General features: G+C 43.4%; 1 protein-coding gene across 1 annotated transcript in view; it reads right to left on the bottom strand.

The window, feature by feature from the left end:
• The window catches only part of ARHGAP20 (Rho GTPase activating protein 20), a 51,351-nt gene continuing 36,330 nt past the window's right edge, over positions 1-15,021 (bottom strand). Inside the window, exons 10-15 of the mRNA XM_031552075.1 lie at positions 11,367-11,545; positions 8,310-8,471; positions 7,003-7,112; positions 6,095-6,284; positions 5,189-5,300; positions 1-3,111 (exon numbers count right to left, since the gene is read on the bottom strand). Of these exons, the coding sequence (XP_031407935.1) occupies positions 2,048-3,111; positions 5,189-5,300; positions 6,095-6,284; positions 7,003-7,112; positions 8,310-8,471; positions 11,367-11,545 (1,817 nt within the window). The 3' untranslated portion in view covers positions 1-2,047. The remainder of the gene's footprint in view (positions 3,112-5,188; positions 5,301-6,094; positions 6,285-7,002; positions 7,113-8,309; positions 8,472-11,366; positions 11,546-15,021) is intronic.

Here is a 15,021-nt window from a genome sequence, read left to right as displayed (position 1 = left end):
TTTTTGCTTTGAAGGAGGTGCATATGCGGAGCTATTAGAGGACAAGTCTCAAAATACACACAAAGGGTTTTTACCTTTGGAAGGTGACTATTACAGACCAGATCCTGCATAGTACTATTTTTATTAGAATAGCTAAATATGAAAAATGTGAAAAAGGGAATTTGTAGTAAAGTATTTGAGCTTGTAAACATGCTGGTATAGTAGCAAGCGCATGGCATTTTGTTGCATTATGAGGTTGTCTACAAACACCTCTCTGTTCACTGATAGAACCACGTGCAGGATTACAGACCCAACCAGCAAGTCTTCGATTCTGTATTTTTAGGTAAGGATATTTCTAACGTCGTTAACGCCCACCCCAAATCTGTTGGACATTATCCATTCTGCCTGATACAGCACTAGCAATCTTTCTAACTGGTAACAGCTGGAAATGGCTTATAGCGCTGGGCAGTGTTTGCGTTTTTTCAGTTTTCAGAAGTGCTGAGCAATTGGGGAGCACAAGTAGCTTTACCAGAGCGTAGTTGAACAGAATAGGATCTGAAACTCCAGGATTGGCCAATACAAACTGGAGTGGGTGAGGGCTTTTGAGAATGGAAAGCTAATTAATGAACGTACACAATATCAGAAGGACTGTATGCATGCACACATGGCCAGATGTGTTTTCTTTAACCTTGTCACTCCTTCTTCCTTTCTCCGTAATCCTGCTGATGTTAAATAACAGATATTGCTCCTCTCCTTCCTTTCTATCTGCCCTAATATCTATCGCCTGAAGGTATCTCTGCATCTTGGCAGGAGTGTCCCATTAGCAGAAAACACTCTTTTTTTTTCCAGAGAAAGAACAAAAGGGTAGGAATTCTTGTTTGAATTGTATGAAAACTGACAAAAGTTCACAGCATGACAACAGGCACTTTGACTGATGCCACCCAAAGAGGAGGAAAAATGTTGCTGTCCTTTCCGGGGCAACATCCACAGTAGCATCACTGGGACTTTTGCTTCGGCGATAGCTTACAGAACTAGAAATAGCCACCTAAAAACATTACAAAGAATATAAACTGAATGGATGACATAACAAATAATATTTAATATATAGCATTGAATGCATACACATCAGTACCAGTGCTGTAACAACAAAACAGAACTCATAAAATTAGCAGCAGTTTTTGCAAGTACAAAAATACACATTTTTTCAGAACATATATAATAGCAAAATTTATCAGGATATATTATACAAACTTGAAGCATTTAGATAATGCAATACTTTTAATATATTATATGATGTTTTAGGTGCTGCATAATAAAATTACATGTGTTCTGCTTGCAATAATACATAATGCCATTTACAGCGATGTTAAGAAACAATTCACAACTCAAACATGAACAGAACAGCCAACGAAGCACAATAAATGACTGAACACACGGAGTGGGGAGGTGTTAGTTACAAGCTTCAGCATTTATCTTTACATATTTCTGAGCTTATTTCCTTTCTTTCCTTTGCAGCATGAAAGAAATAACTACACCTATCAAACGTACCCTGGAAACATACAGAAAACAATACACTTATTCCTTGGAGGACAACAAAAGTCATACCTATCAGTTTCAGAACAGTAGTATAATACCACAGTTAGGGGATCTACACTGACTTTGCACGCTACGTCAAAGCACACACGACTGAGACTCACATGGGCAAGGCTCAACACACAAGTGGTCACGGGGAGTCCCAGCAGGCGCCCTGCTGCCCACGGGGCTCCGAGAGCAGGGTGCTTTCTTACTTAGAGCCTGGGACCTTGTCAGATTTTCAGGAGTTTCCGTTTGCTTGCTTTCAGCATTGGGATTATTTTTACAACATTCTTTCACAAAGCTTTACGTAGGAACGTTAACGGTTTCCTGGAAAAAGAAAACCCATGAGTTCAGGGACTGCTCAACTGAATTTGAACAGCCTGGATATTTAACTTAAAATGAACACACATTAACACCGAAGGCATTTTCTTTATGGTGTTTATTTTAAGTGTTAAGATTCCTCTGCAAAAAAAAAAAGCTTTGGTCAGTCTCTTCAAACTTTGGATTGCTGCAATCCTTTCCTAGACCTCCTCTTTGTTCTCAGATCATGAAGTCTGTCTCTTCCTGCGACTTTCAGAGGCAATGGCTGAATGTCAGGTTTAACCAGATAGCTGTCGATTCCTTCAGTAAGTTTCAGAGGTGCCAGCCTGCTGTTGGGCTCCAGCAAGTTCCCCTCAGCCAAAGCCTCGGTAGGCTGTGGAGATGGGGGCACCACACTGGGTGCAACCAAATAGTCATCAGGGGGCTCAGCAGCAGTCTCTTCATGTTTCTTTACTGGCTGAAAAGTGCTGATATCAAAAGGGGAGGAGGTTTCAGTTGGGGTAAACACAGATTGGTCTGAAAATTGAGAGAAAGCGCTGTCCAGGGAGCTCATCGATGACAGAGACGGAGATGTCCCTGGAGAAGACAGGCTAGAAGAGCTAAATCCTGAGCAAATATTTAATCCTTCTGGTGTTGGAGGCAGAAGGCAATGGGACAAGTCTTTCTTTTCAACATTTTGGTTTGTGTTGTCACTTTTACCAACGTTAATCCCTATGATCAAGCTCTGATTGATAAGTTTTTGTCCTTCCATTTGCAATGAGCGAAGCTGATGTAGATAGTCTTCATCTTCGTAAGAGAGGACAACATCACAGCTGGCTTTGCGCGCTGCCTTCTTGTGACCATCACCAGTGTGGGCAAAACTAGGGGCAAGGAGACCGATGGCAGGCTCTGAAGAGCGCCTGTGTCTCCTTAAGGACTTGAGGACACCTGAGGTAGTTGCTGAAGTGAAGCCCAATGCGCTGGAGCAGAAAGACTCCTTCTCTGAATTTTCTTGCGATGAAAACTTATGATGTACATCAACAGAAATTGTCAACTGTTTCGATTTGGTTTTATTTTGGATTTCATCCACCTCAGTCTGTTCTGAATCGCCGTCACTCAGGGTGAAGACGGACTCCCTGCTCCTGTTATCCTGGTCTCGGTTCTTGATCCAGTCACTGGAAGAGGAGTCGGCTTCATCGTTTGCCTCATTTTCCAGGCTGTCATAGGAAGAGTCATTCAGATGGAGGGAGGCCAAATCTGCAAGGACAAACCAAGTGGTAGCATGTCAGTGACCGAACCACCCTGCTTACATGCAGCTGCATTTATTTTTGCAAGTATCCCTTAATTTTAGGAACATTTGCCATTTATTAAAGTCTCTTAAAACAGAAATGTCAGTAATTTCAGAAAAAAATACTGTATAAAAAACCTAAAAAAAAATTTCAAAGTAGAGGTATGTTGCAGGTCAGCTAAGAAACACAAAATAACGGGACAAATAAGATTTCTTTGTGTTCTGGTGTTGTTTTTGTTTTTGTTTTTTTTAATGTGAAGACTTCACTAGTAAAAAAACCCAGCTCTGAACAATATTTGATATATAGAATATTAAATTAGAAAAATATTGAATGTTTCTTTTTGATACTGTACAGTGAAAACATCATTTAACCTTTCATTCTCTCTTCTACATAACTGAAGAAAACAGGGCATACTTCATTCAGCTAAGCCCTGCACACATGTACCCTGTTCTGTAGACATGATAATTGGAATTACATTAATCTCTTTTTGCTCCAGGCTATGCTAAGCTGACTTATCTCACATTTGCAGCAGACTGAGTTCAGGTATGGGTAGTTACCATGCCTCAGTTTCTGCTGGAAAAGTTCCTCAGACACATTAACCTACCATGGATCTGACAATTCAGTGCCAGCACAGCATCACAGGATGGCTGAGGCTGGCAGGGACCCCTGGGACACCCAGAACAGGGTGCCCAAGGCCATGTCCAGGCAGCTTTGGAAGATCTCCAAGGAGGAGACCCCATAGCTTTTGGGTAGCCTGTGCCAGTGTTTCATCACTCCATCAGCTAGTGCTCAAAGGGAACCCCCCTGTGCTCCAGTTTGTGTCCACTGCCTCTTTGTCTTGGTACTGAACAGAGTCTGGCTCTGTCCTCTTTGCACCCTCCCTTCAGTTTTCTGTGGACATTGATGGGATACCCCTGAGTCCCCCTTCTCCAGGCTGAGCAGTCCCAGCTCTCTCACCCTCTCCTCACAGGAGAGATCCTCCAGACCCTGCATCACCTTGTCCTTCTGTTGTACTGTCTCCAGCAAGCCCATGATTCTTTGGTACTGGGAGGGCCAGAAATGGACCCAGCACTCCAGATGTGGTCTCAGTGGTGCTGATTAAAGGGGAAAGATCACCTCCCTTTGCCTGTTGGTGATACTTTGCCTAATGAAGCCAAGAACATCCTCAGTCTTCTTAGCAAAAAGGGCACACTGATTACTCAAGTTCATGGTTCTTTTTTGGGTAGGAGGACAGGTCAGATTTCACCAAATTCCACTAGAGGTTGTGCATGAGGATTTTTGGATATCAACAGAGTCAGACTGGCATGCCAGGGCAAGTGCCATTACCACTTTCAGTATAGACCTGTTGTACCAAAATCTATTTTGCAGAAATGCAGCTTTGCAAATCATTTAAGGAGAGACCTGAACCTCCAGTCAAAATCAATGATCTGAGAGGTAAAGTGAGAAAAAGAATAAGAATGATATTCTGGAATATGCTGCATATCACCCAACTACCTTGCTGGACATTTTCAGTCCACACTTGTACGACTTTTCTGTGCTAGAAGTAAAATCTGTCTGTTCCAGTAAACATCTGGAGAGCTCTCCCTTTTGATAATAAACAATGCTTTCAGCCCTAATATAGAGTGAGAACTGTATGATAACTTGTTGATCACTGACTTTCTGATGTACTGAGAAGATGCTGTCAAGGATACAAATTCAATATCTGAGATTAAACCTGTCTGAGATTAAACCTGAGATTAAACACTGTCTCCCTCCCTCCTTCTTTTTTTCCTTCCCTCCCACCTTCCCCTCAGCCCCCTCCCCCCCCCTTCTTTCAACATAGTGGCTCAGATGAATGGAATAGGAGCAAGGGATTCTTAGGGAAAGCTGTTTGTGGTGTGGTTTAGTTCTGTGGTAAGTTGGATCACTATCACCAATACTTTGGGAAAGGAAAAGACAACAGCAGTATATGGGAACGCCATGTGAAGAGGAAACAGCCTTCTTCTGTGGACTATAATCGATCTTTGCCTGGTTGGGATTAGCTAATAGGATCAAAACTTCATTACCTGAGCCATTTTCTCTCTTGCATGTCATCAGGATTTCTCCAAAGAGGGAGTTAATCTCTTCTCCAAAAATCTTGCAGCAATTCTCAGTGAGGAACTGCACCAGACTGGAAATCTGCAACAAAGCAACAGGAGAGAGATGTGCTGTCACATCCTGCATTATTATATTCAGGGCAAACTCATCTTACAGAGGAGGAACACAAGCAAGCTACTCATCCATGAAGTGTTTAAAATAGTCTAAATGGAGAGGCTCACCACAGAAGACCTTGGCAGACCATCCCTTGGCAGCCCAGCCCTGAGCTCTTGCCATGAGCCATCCCTGAGCTCTCTCAGGCGTGCTGAGCCAGGGCCTCCAGGGACATGGCTGTACAGGTGATGAGGGAGAGACAGAGAGAGCAAAGTGACATCTCCTGAACATCACCCTGTCTTGTCTGTTATATCTTATCGCTAGAGTTGTTTTTACCAAATGTTTCCCACATCACACCAAATTCCACCTTCTTCAGCATAAGAGTAGCTGGTAGATGGCATTCATCCCATTATCTCCTTCCCTGACACCTTTTGCAGTCCTGTCTCCCATCTATATTCCTTTGACCTTTGACTGGGGTCCAAATACTGGTAGTCTTCCTGCATATATCTTTTTCATTTTTACTCTGTCCTGTTTAAGGCTGCCACAACTGGGGATCTTTTTGATGACAGAAGTCCTCTGCTAATGCACTGTGTATTTCTTTATGATGCCTCTCCCCTTTTCTCAGGCAGATAATAATAATGGATTTATGAATGTTTCTGGGGTGCTGATAAGAGGATGAGAACCGATCTGAAGAGGTACCACCTATTCTCACCTTTGTAACCAATAGACTGTTTGTACAGGAACATGGTTATGTATGTTTGCTATATTGTGGTGTCTCCTACCTTTCTTGTGAATTCACTTTCTATATCAGGAGTTGAGGAAGCAGGAGGCCAGAGCAGGCTGGGCGCAATGCAGATGGCAAGATTAAATGCATTCATCTGGTTCTCTTCAGATCGCATTTCTATACCATGTAGCACTCCAAAGATGTAACGTAGGAGAACAACATTGGCTCTGGGGAGTTGCTCTATTAACCTGAAAGCATGTACAAATGTCATTCTTCAAATTACTGACTAGAAAAAATAAAAACCTTGAAGATAACTCTGTATTTCACCTTAGTTGCTTGACTGCTTCACTGTTCACTTCACAGTTCAGTTGTCACTACCCGCCATCTAGTTGCCTAGGTACGTACGTACGTAAATATGCACCAGGTTCACTGGTGTGTAAATCTCTGTTCCCCATAACATAAACTTTGCCCTCTTTCTGCTTGGTATCATCTGCTTTGTGGAGGCTTCCCTTGTCCCTGGTCTCCAGTGTTTTATTTACAATTCCATCTTCAAAACAGTCACTAACATTAGAGTTGAATGTGGAGGGAAATATGAGGAACTGATTTTTGCTCCTCTTCCCCCCAGGACCTCCATTTTCCCTATGCATAACTCTGGCTTTGGTATCAGGCAGAAATCCAGGTCTTAGACAGCAAGTTTATAAATATTATAAATGTTTCCCATGAAGGCATGTTTCACTTATTTGTTAGCATCCACAAAAGGCAGAAATGTATGACAAAAGAGAGCCAGAAATTTGCCCTATATACGCTCTTCCTTAAATATATACGTAAGTTTAAATGCTCTGTATTTTAGCATTTATTTAGACTTGTGGATTTTTTAATTGCAGGTTTTGATTGGAATGTTTGGGATTCTGCATTCCGGGATATCATTTAAAAGGAAGAGAATACAGAGAATATAAGTAACTCTACCTTTGGATGCTTTTTATCTTCTCTTCATTATTTCCATGATCCATCACAGAGACCCACTTATCACAAAGCTGGGATGTCAAAATGCTGCCTGGGATGTTGCGAAGAAAATCCTTATCCAGAGAAAAGAAGAATAAAATGTGAACAGCTGTTCTGGAGGGTGGGAGGAAATAGGAAGAAGCAATGCAGATACAAGAGGATGTTTCAGTGGGACAGCACTAACTGATCCACACAGCAACCAAAACCAGCAGAAAACCATCTCAGGTAAAGAAGCACTTTGGATTATGCTAAAATGGAATTTTTTCCTGACCTGTTCTCACTCTTTTTTATCAACAGAGGTATCTGGATGCTTCATCTGCTGTTGATGAACTGAGAAAAACTCTGCAGTGGGTCCAGTTATTTTGATACTGTATGTATGCATTTACTTATCACTTGAATTCATCCATAGCCCCTGTTTGTTCCCCTCAGCTGACAACTTTCAACACCACCAGACCATAAGCACTCCCTGCCTACCTTCCTCTGGGCACAGTCCTTTGTGGTAAAGGAGTATTTACCCTGGTCAGGGTTAGTCTTCCAGCTCCTGCCTCCTCAAATAGTGGCAGATAAACCGCTGCAGCTTGGGAAGAAGCCCAAATTCCTGCTTCCCAAATCCCAGCTTCCCCAACAAGTTAAGTTAAGGGAAACTATGGCTTGTACAAATAACACATTCGCTCTTAATGTGATGCTGTCCCCCAGCCTCTTAAATGCTCATCCTAAACCACCAGCAGCAATGCAATGGTAACTTAGCCATGAAAACCTCTCATGTGACAGTAAGAGAAATGCTTTTTTTGTTATACTTCTGTTATGTCTTTTTTTTTTGTCCAAAGCAATGTTTGCTTAAGAATGAAGACTACTATTTCTTTTAAGCTAAAAGCCACACACAAATGGACACACTATAACAAAATGTGAAGACAGATATGCTCCTTGTAGCTGATATTTTACTGAAGGCTTGTGATGCTTTTTGCACAAGCAACATTGCTTTTAACATAGAAGTTTGTAGGAGATAATCCATGACAAAATGAACTGAGATTTTTTGAGCAACACTATACACTAGCAAGGGTCTGAATAAAGAAACAAGACTGCAAATCTGCCTTTTTGGCATTTAACTGACTTTCAGGTGAGGCTAAGAGAATTATGTGAATGTGTCAACCCACTCTTCTTAATTCAGCCTACCAAGGCCTCTCCACCCCTGGTGAAAAGCTCCACTCGTTTGTGCCTAAGATCTGTGCTGCTCTCAACTGAGAAGGGAGAAAGGAACATTCTTCACGTACCTTAAACAAAGATGCTGTCACAAATATGGATTCGCAGGCTAGGTCCACTTCAGCACCTGAATCAAGCTTCTCCTTGAGCTCTTTGCAGGTTTTTGCACTCCCAGAGCGTCTGAAAATACCCTCAGTGGAAGGGCCTTCTTGATACAGGAGAGAAAGCATGTCCTAAACAAAATTAAAAGGCAGAGAGGGTTTCTCAGAAACATGTTTTACCACTGCAATGTGGTTTTACTGCTTTGGTGACAGGCAAAAACCTCTGACTCCTCAGAAAGCTTACACACAGGTCAGGGCTCACCTCCAGACAATGCCATACTGCACATAGCAAAGCTATGGCCCAGGGTGCTGATTTTGGTAAAGATCCCTTCAGAAGCACAGAGCCACCACTGCTGAGCACTGACCTCATGCACGATCTCCTCCAGGACCTGGGCAAGTTTTAGCCAAGTCACTGAAACAAATAAACGTCATGGCATGGGAGAAGGCTACTGTCTACCTAATGCAGAGCTCTGCATTTTGTTCTCTGCAGGAAGATAAAAAAAACCCTCCCTGCTCACCAGCATGTTCAATCTCATCACTGATCAGAGATAATTTCTGTTCCAACTTATACCCTGATGTCTGTGAAAAAGGAGATTTCATCTGCTTGGAAAGTGATTGTTTATATGTACCCGCAATTCTCCATCAGATCAGAGCTGGATTATGCCCCTTCTTGGCCTTGGGAGCACAACAGCACTCTGCAAGCAGCTCAGGACTGACGGTGAGACCAGCTGCAAGGCTGGACTTGGCTGCAGGCTCCTTTCGGCTCTCTCTCTGACATGCCCATTATCACCTCTCCAAAGATTTGCTCTGAGAAAAAGAGGTATTGGCTTCAAGTTGCACCAGGGGACTTTCAGTTTGGATATTAGGAAAAAATTCTTCTCAGGAAGAGTGGTGAGGCAGTGGCACAGGCTGCCCAGAGAGGTGTTACAGTCACTGTCCCTGGATGTGTTCCAGAAACATGTGGATGTGGCACTGAGTGATGTGTTCAGTGGGCATGGTGGGGATGGGTTGACAGTCAGATTGGATGACTTTAGTGGTCTTTTCCAACCTTAATGATTCTGTGGTTCTACGATTCTAAGCAATGTGTGAGTTGTCGCATTTATCTCTCCTGAGGGAAAACACATGCACAGTCTCTCTATGTGTAAACACACACTTAGAGAGGACTGAGTTATCAAAAGGGATGAGGAGAAAAGGTACACAAGGAGAGAGCCTGACATCACAAAAACAAGTCACTCTAGCAGTAATGCTAAGCAGAGGCTTCTGGCTTCTTTCAGAGTCTGGTCCTGGCACACATTAATGCAGATATCACTAATGGAAGCTGTATTTTTAATCTTTTAATCTTTACTTTCTTAATGTTTCTTTCTCACTCCTGTAGAAGTGGAAAGTGATGTGTGTCCAACAGGAGCACCTCTCAAGGCAGCAGGACTCATGTCACCATTTACATTTATTTTACGGGGATTTACAGCTCTGCTGACAAAACAGCAGTCTCACTGCATAAACACCTTTGAATTATTTTTGGAATAAAATAGCCACAAGATCAAAGTTGGAAAAATGTAGTAAATCCAAAAGATTACATGAAGGAAGCTAATGGTGTAAGATAATTCAGTGAGGCAATGGCTAACAGAGAGCCCTTCAGCTGTGAAAGCAAGTTTGGAGCTTTGCAGCAGAGATACCAAACACGCCTGCAGCATTCATTCCTAATATCTCCCTTCTCTTGCAGATAAATCCCACACAGTATCTCAGATGCAATTTTCCATTCTCCAGAGATGCTGCATGAAATCAAAAGCCAGTTACATTTTGTGGCATAAACACAGCGTTCTAAGATTCAAACCACAAAGTCTACCAAGCTCTGATTCTATACTTAGTAACTCTGCACTTTCTTCACATACAATTTTCCTAATTATTATGTTTTGGAGAAGTTTCCAAAATGCAGCTTTGGCTCCCCTGTCAAAAGGAGAGAAAGAGAGACCAGGTCCTCACAGGGTTCATCTCTAAAGGGCTTATTTAAACTATGATAAAAATTTACACTGCCCCCTCAAAAGAAAATACCAAACCCACGCTCTCAAAAGACCTGAGAAGTCCTGGTGTGATTCACCGCTCAGGAAATGATAAAGCAGCACATCAAGCACAAGCTTTGGAGACAAACACATCTGTTACTGTAAACTGATGTAACCCCATTAATTTCACATTGTTCCAGCTGGAAGTCAGTCTGCTGAAACAAAGGGCCCAATCCTGCACGGTTCACGGTGGGAACTGCTCCCTCCCTTTGGCAAACATTTCAATTGCTGTATCAACAACAGGGCAGTTCTAAGGACACCTTCCTGACCCAAAATCATAGAACCATAGAATCATTAAGGTTGTAAAAGACCACTCATATCACTCATATCATTCAATCCAAACATCAGCCCATCACTGCCATACCACTAACCACATTCCTCAGTGCCACATCTCCACATCTCTTGAACTCCTCCAGACTGCACCATCTTCCTAGGCAGCCTGTGCCACTGCCTCACCACTCCTTCTGAGAAAAAATAAGGACTCAGAGTGCTTGTCTGCCCTAGGGTGGATGTCTCCAAGAAAGGCTCTAAAATGGTTTGAGGGCAGGTGGCATTTCTGTGCAAGCATGGGCTGCCTATCCTGGACAGCAGATATCACCTGCTAGGGGTTGGGGATTCTTAGGAGTAATTTGGATTCTACAGAAACCTTAGGAGTAATTTGAAAAGTATGCATGAATACGATGTTTATTTGTGCTGCATAAGTGAGGATTTGGGAATCAGCCTTACATGGGCTACAGAGAAGGAACAGCCCAGAGCAGTCACATGCTTCTCAAGCTGTCTGGTATTAACCAGGCCTCACCACATCATATGTTAAAAACCAAAGTTTTTGTTGGGAACCATAAATGAGGTTTCCTGCTGTTTTCTCTGCTTGAGTAATTGCAGCGTCCCATTTCTACAGCATCTCCGTATTCTCATTGGCTGCACTAAGAAATTCCACTGCTGTAAGAGCCAGCCCTGTGCCTGGACTCACCAGGAGGGGCTTGGGCAGATTGTCGTCCTCGCAGATGGCTGTTAGCAGCAGGCCAAAGAGCTTCCCAGGGGCAGCAGATGTCGAGGAGAGGGGCGCATTATCCAAGTGGGTGCCTGGACCACGCCAGAAAGCCCAATTTATGATGGATCTTTTCCTTTTAAATGACTTCTGGCTCAAGTCTGGGAAAAGAGAGAGGTGTTTATTAGAAGAAATGCATTTAAATTCTAATTCCAGTATTTGTTTTGCAGTGGTTGCTATGGTATCAAAGGAAAAAATGTCACGAACTCAACCAACATCCTGGCATCCGGCTCGGCCTAATCCACCATGTGCATACCTGTGTGTGTGACTGCGGCCCAACTACGCTCTCAAGAGGATCACCAGAAGCCACACTGCATGGCCTGACCACTGCATCAGCACCTCAGCCCGAGGACTTTGCATGTGGTTGGCCTGTGCTCAGGGCCTCATCTCCCATTTGCAGGTGTGAAACCACAGACCTTCTTTGGGAAAAGTGCATACATGAACACCACTGGACTCCTTGGCTGACCATCTGGAGGTTCCCTACTTTCCCCGGCACTGTGATGAGCTTCTGCTGTTGTGGAGGGCAGAAGGTAGAATTAATGCTTGCAGAAGTACAGATTGCAACATAATACCATAATACCAGATTTTTCTCTCCTATATTCAACTATGTGTTTTTTTAGCCCAAACAGTGATTTTTGCTATACATCATTCCAATCTGAACGATCATGCTCCCCTAGGGAATGGGTGGAAGGCTTTTCATTAGAGATTTACAGGATGAAAAGTTACAGTTTAACTCGAAATGTGAACATACACATGCTAAAGCCTGATGAAAAATTCCTTTCATAAAAAAATTATGAGGATATACATTTTAAGCCCAAAGCTCCATGAAATATAAGCTTGGCAGTGTCTATGGCTTTACTTGACACATCGTGTTTTGGGAGAACATAAGTGCAACTTTCAAAACAATAATTTTTCTTTCAGATGAGCAGGATATTTGCATATGACTATGGCTTGGTCCACTTGGAGCTCTGGACACATAATATAGTTTGGTGGGTTTTTTTCTGATAGCTTTGTATATCTCAGCAAGTAAAAATGAAGGAGATATTGTATTTTGGAAGAAAAAAGGAGTAACAGAAATGAAAGAAAAAGAGTCTTAAAATAAGGAACCTTTCTCAGCCTTTCAACTCTTGAAAGTCACCAAGGCCCAAATGGGTGATGTGAGCAATGGGTAACTGTGATTAAATGCAGCTCTCCTGGAACAGGAGGCAAAGCTTAATCGGTGTTCTTCAGCACACCAGGACAGAAACCAACAAGCAATGCCAGGCAGCAAAATGCCACCTCACTTACAAAATCAACACAATGAGCAACAGAACTCATTTGTTTCCCATTCCTATTTCAAAAGGGGAAGAAGTGTTAGGGTAAAGAGCAAACGGGAAGAGGAAGATGTAGACTTTCTCTTCTTGAACCTGTATAGAGCTACATTTGGTGTACAGTCTGCTCCCAGCCAAGACAGATGCAAGTTATTACTCTGTGGAAGACACAGCTCCCATATGGAGACATCAGAGTGCACCCCAGGGCCTGCTATGGTGGGTTATTCTAGCCCAGAATCAGAATAAAAGCGACACCACGTTGGCTGCCGATCTTGCTCAGAGCTCACAACAGCAGCCATCTGCCTAGGGATCAGCTGGGCTTGTATCTTACACGCAGGGAATTGAGTCTCTTCATTGGCAGCATCTCAGCTGCACAAGTGCTCATTTCCTCTTCTCACAGACTAATCAGGAACTTCCAAAGAAAACCTCAGATCAGCTTAGAAACACAGCATCCTTCCTGACCAAATCCTTTCAAACAGTTTTCAAAGACCTCCTTTCTGTATTGAGACTAACTCACTGGAAATTTGCTCTCTTTTACCAGACGATTAAATAACAATTTGGATGACAGACGAGTCACTGACAGCAGTCAGCTCTTTCAAGTCATACTTTAGGCAAATTAGCATTTATGGTATTTTTTAGATGTGTGCTCGTGAGCATGACTTAATGGCTGTGTTCAGCAGCTAGGTGCTGGTCCTGTTACGTGTCGAAAAGCTGCAGGAGGGAAACATCATGGTGTTCCCACACAGTAAATTATCCTGTGGGTTTTTCAGTTATCCTGCCAGCACTGCTGACACAACTACAGCAGCACAGTTGGTGTCCACATAGCTTCTTATCTCACAGAACAGCCAGTTGTCAGTTGTGTCCTCCTGTCACCACCCATTCGGCCTTGCGTGATTCAGCCAAGCAGTTTCATAGAATCATAGAATTGTTTGAGTTGGAAAGAACCCCTTAAAGGCCACCTGCATTTAAAAGGAACACCTACAGCTCCACCAGGTTTCCCAGAGCCCCATCCAGCCTGACATGAACGGTCTCCATGAACGGGGCATCCACCACTTCTCTGGGCAACCTGTGCCAATGTCTCACCATCCTTACTGTGAAAAGCTTTTTCCTTATATCCAATCTAAATCTCCCCTCTTTTAGTTTGAAATAATTTCCCTTTGTCCTATCACAACACACTTTAGTCTCATAACCTCCTTTAGATAGCAAAAGTCTGCTTTCACATCTCCCCAGAGCCCTTTTTTTCCAGGCTAAACAGCCCCAGCTCTCTCTACCTGTCCTCGTAGCAGAAGCTTCCCCTTGGTGAGTCTGGTCCAGCAACACCAGTGTCACAGGGGCTGGCGTATCACAGGAGATGGCATCGGGATGGTAGGAGGAGGCTTTGTGGCACAGAGTTGCTTGCCTCACAAATGTGAGATCCCGGCCAGGGTAATATTTGGTTAGAAATCATATGATTCTGAACTTGCCAAGGGTGCATGCCATGTGTGTGCTGTGGTTACAGGAAGAGTGGATGAAGATGCTGCTCAAACTTGGATTCCAAGTTTCTGGTTTTATCATGTTTTCAGGAAAAATAAACAGAATACTTTTAGTGCTCAGGTAGCACCACCATCAGAAGAGCAACCACTTGCTGAGGAGCAGGGAAGTCCTCTCCTGCATGGGGAGAGTTTCTCTGGAGCATGGAAGGAGAGTTACACAGCATATGGGTATCAAATATACCCTCCTCCCTGTAAATTGCCCCATACGTGGTGCTGTGCCCAGTGGTCCCCCAGCAATCCCACACTGCTTGGCTTGCTGAGCTGAAGACAAGCCCCAAACCAGATTGTAGCCTTGGCTAGCACACAGACACCTTTCATCCTTTTCCAAAACCAAAACAGGTGAGAAAGAAGTGGGAAGAGCACAATGCAAGATGATCTGATTTGCAATAGCAAGGCCTATGCATTACTCTAATAGGTTCCATCAGCCAAGGATGGAAACAGGTAAGGCACAAGGACACACAGCTTTTCCTCCAGCCGTGTGGCTCTAGCCCATCTTCAGTTTCACAGGCTGCCCCAGTGCCAGCCTGGCCCCCTCCCACAGCTCACATCGTGCTGCCGACATCACATCTGTGCTGATTTGCATTCCTATTTTCTCTTGCCAGTCAATGTCAGCTGCCAAGCGGGGCCTGTAAACCTAATTACACCCCTCTGTTAGATTGCCTCATTCTTGAAATATGCTGTGAAGTAATACATGATACAAATTACTTGGGGAGGGGAGGGTGAAAGAGTGCGGAA

The sequence above is a fragment of the Meleagris gallopavo genome, chromosome 1, assembly GCF_000146605.3.
Source record: "Meleagris gallopavo isolate NT-WF06-2002-E0010 breed Aviagen turkey brand Nicholas breeding stock chromosome 1, Turkey_5.1, whole genome shotgun sequence".
Classification (NCBI taxonomy): Eukaryota; Metazoa; Chordata; class Aves; order Galliformes; family Phasianidae; genus Meleagris; species Meleagris gallopavo.
This window is presented reverse-complemented; position numbering and strand designations above follow the sequence as displayed.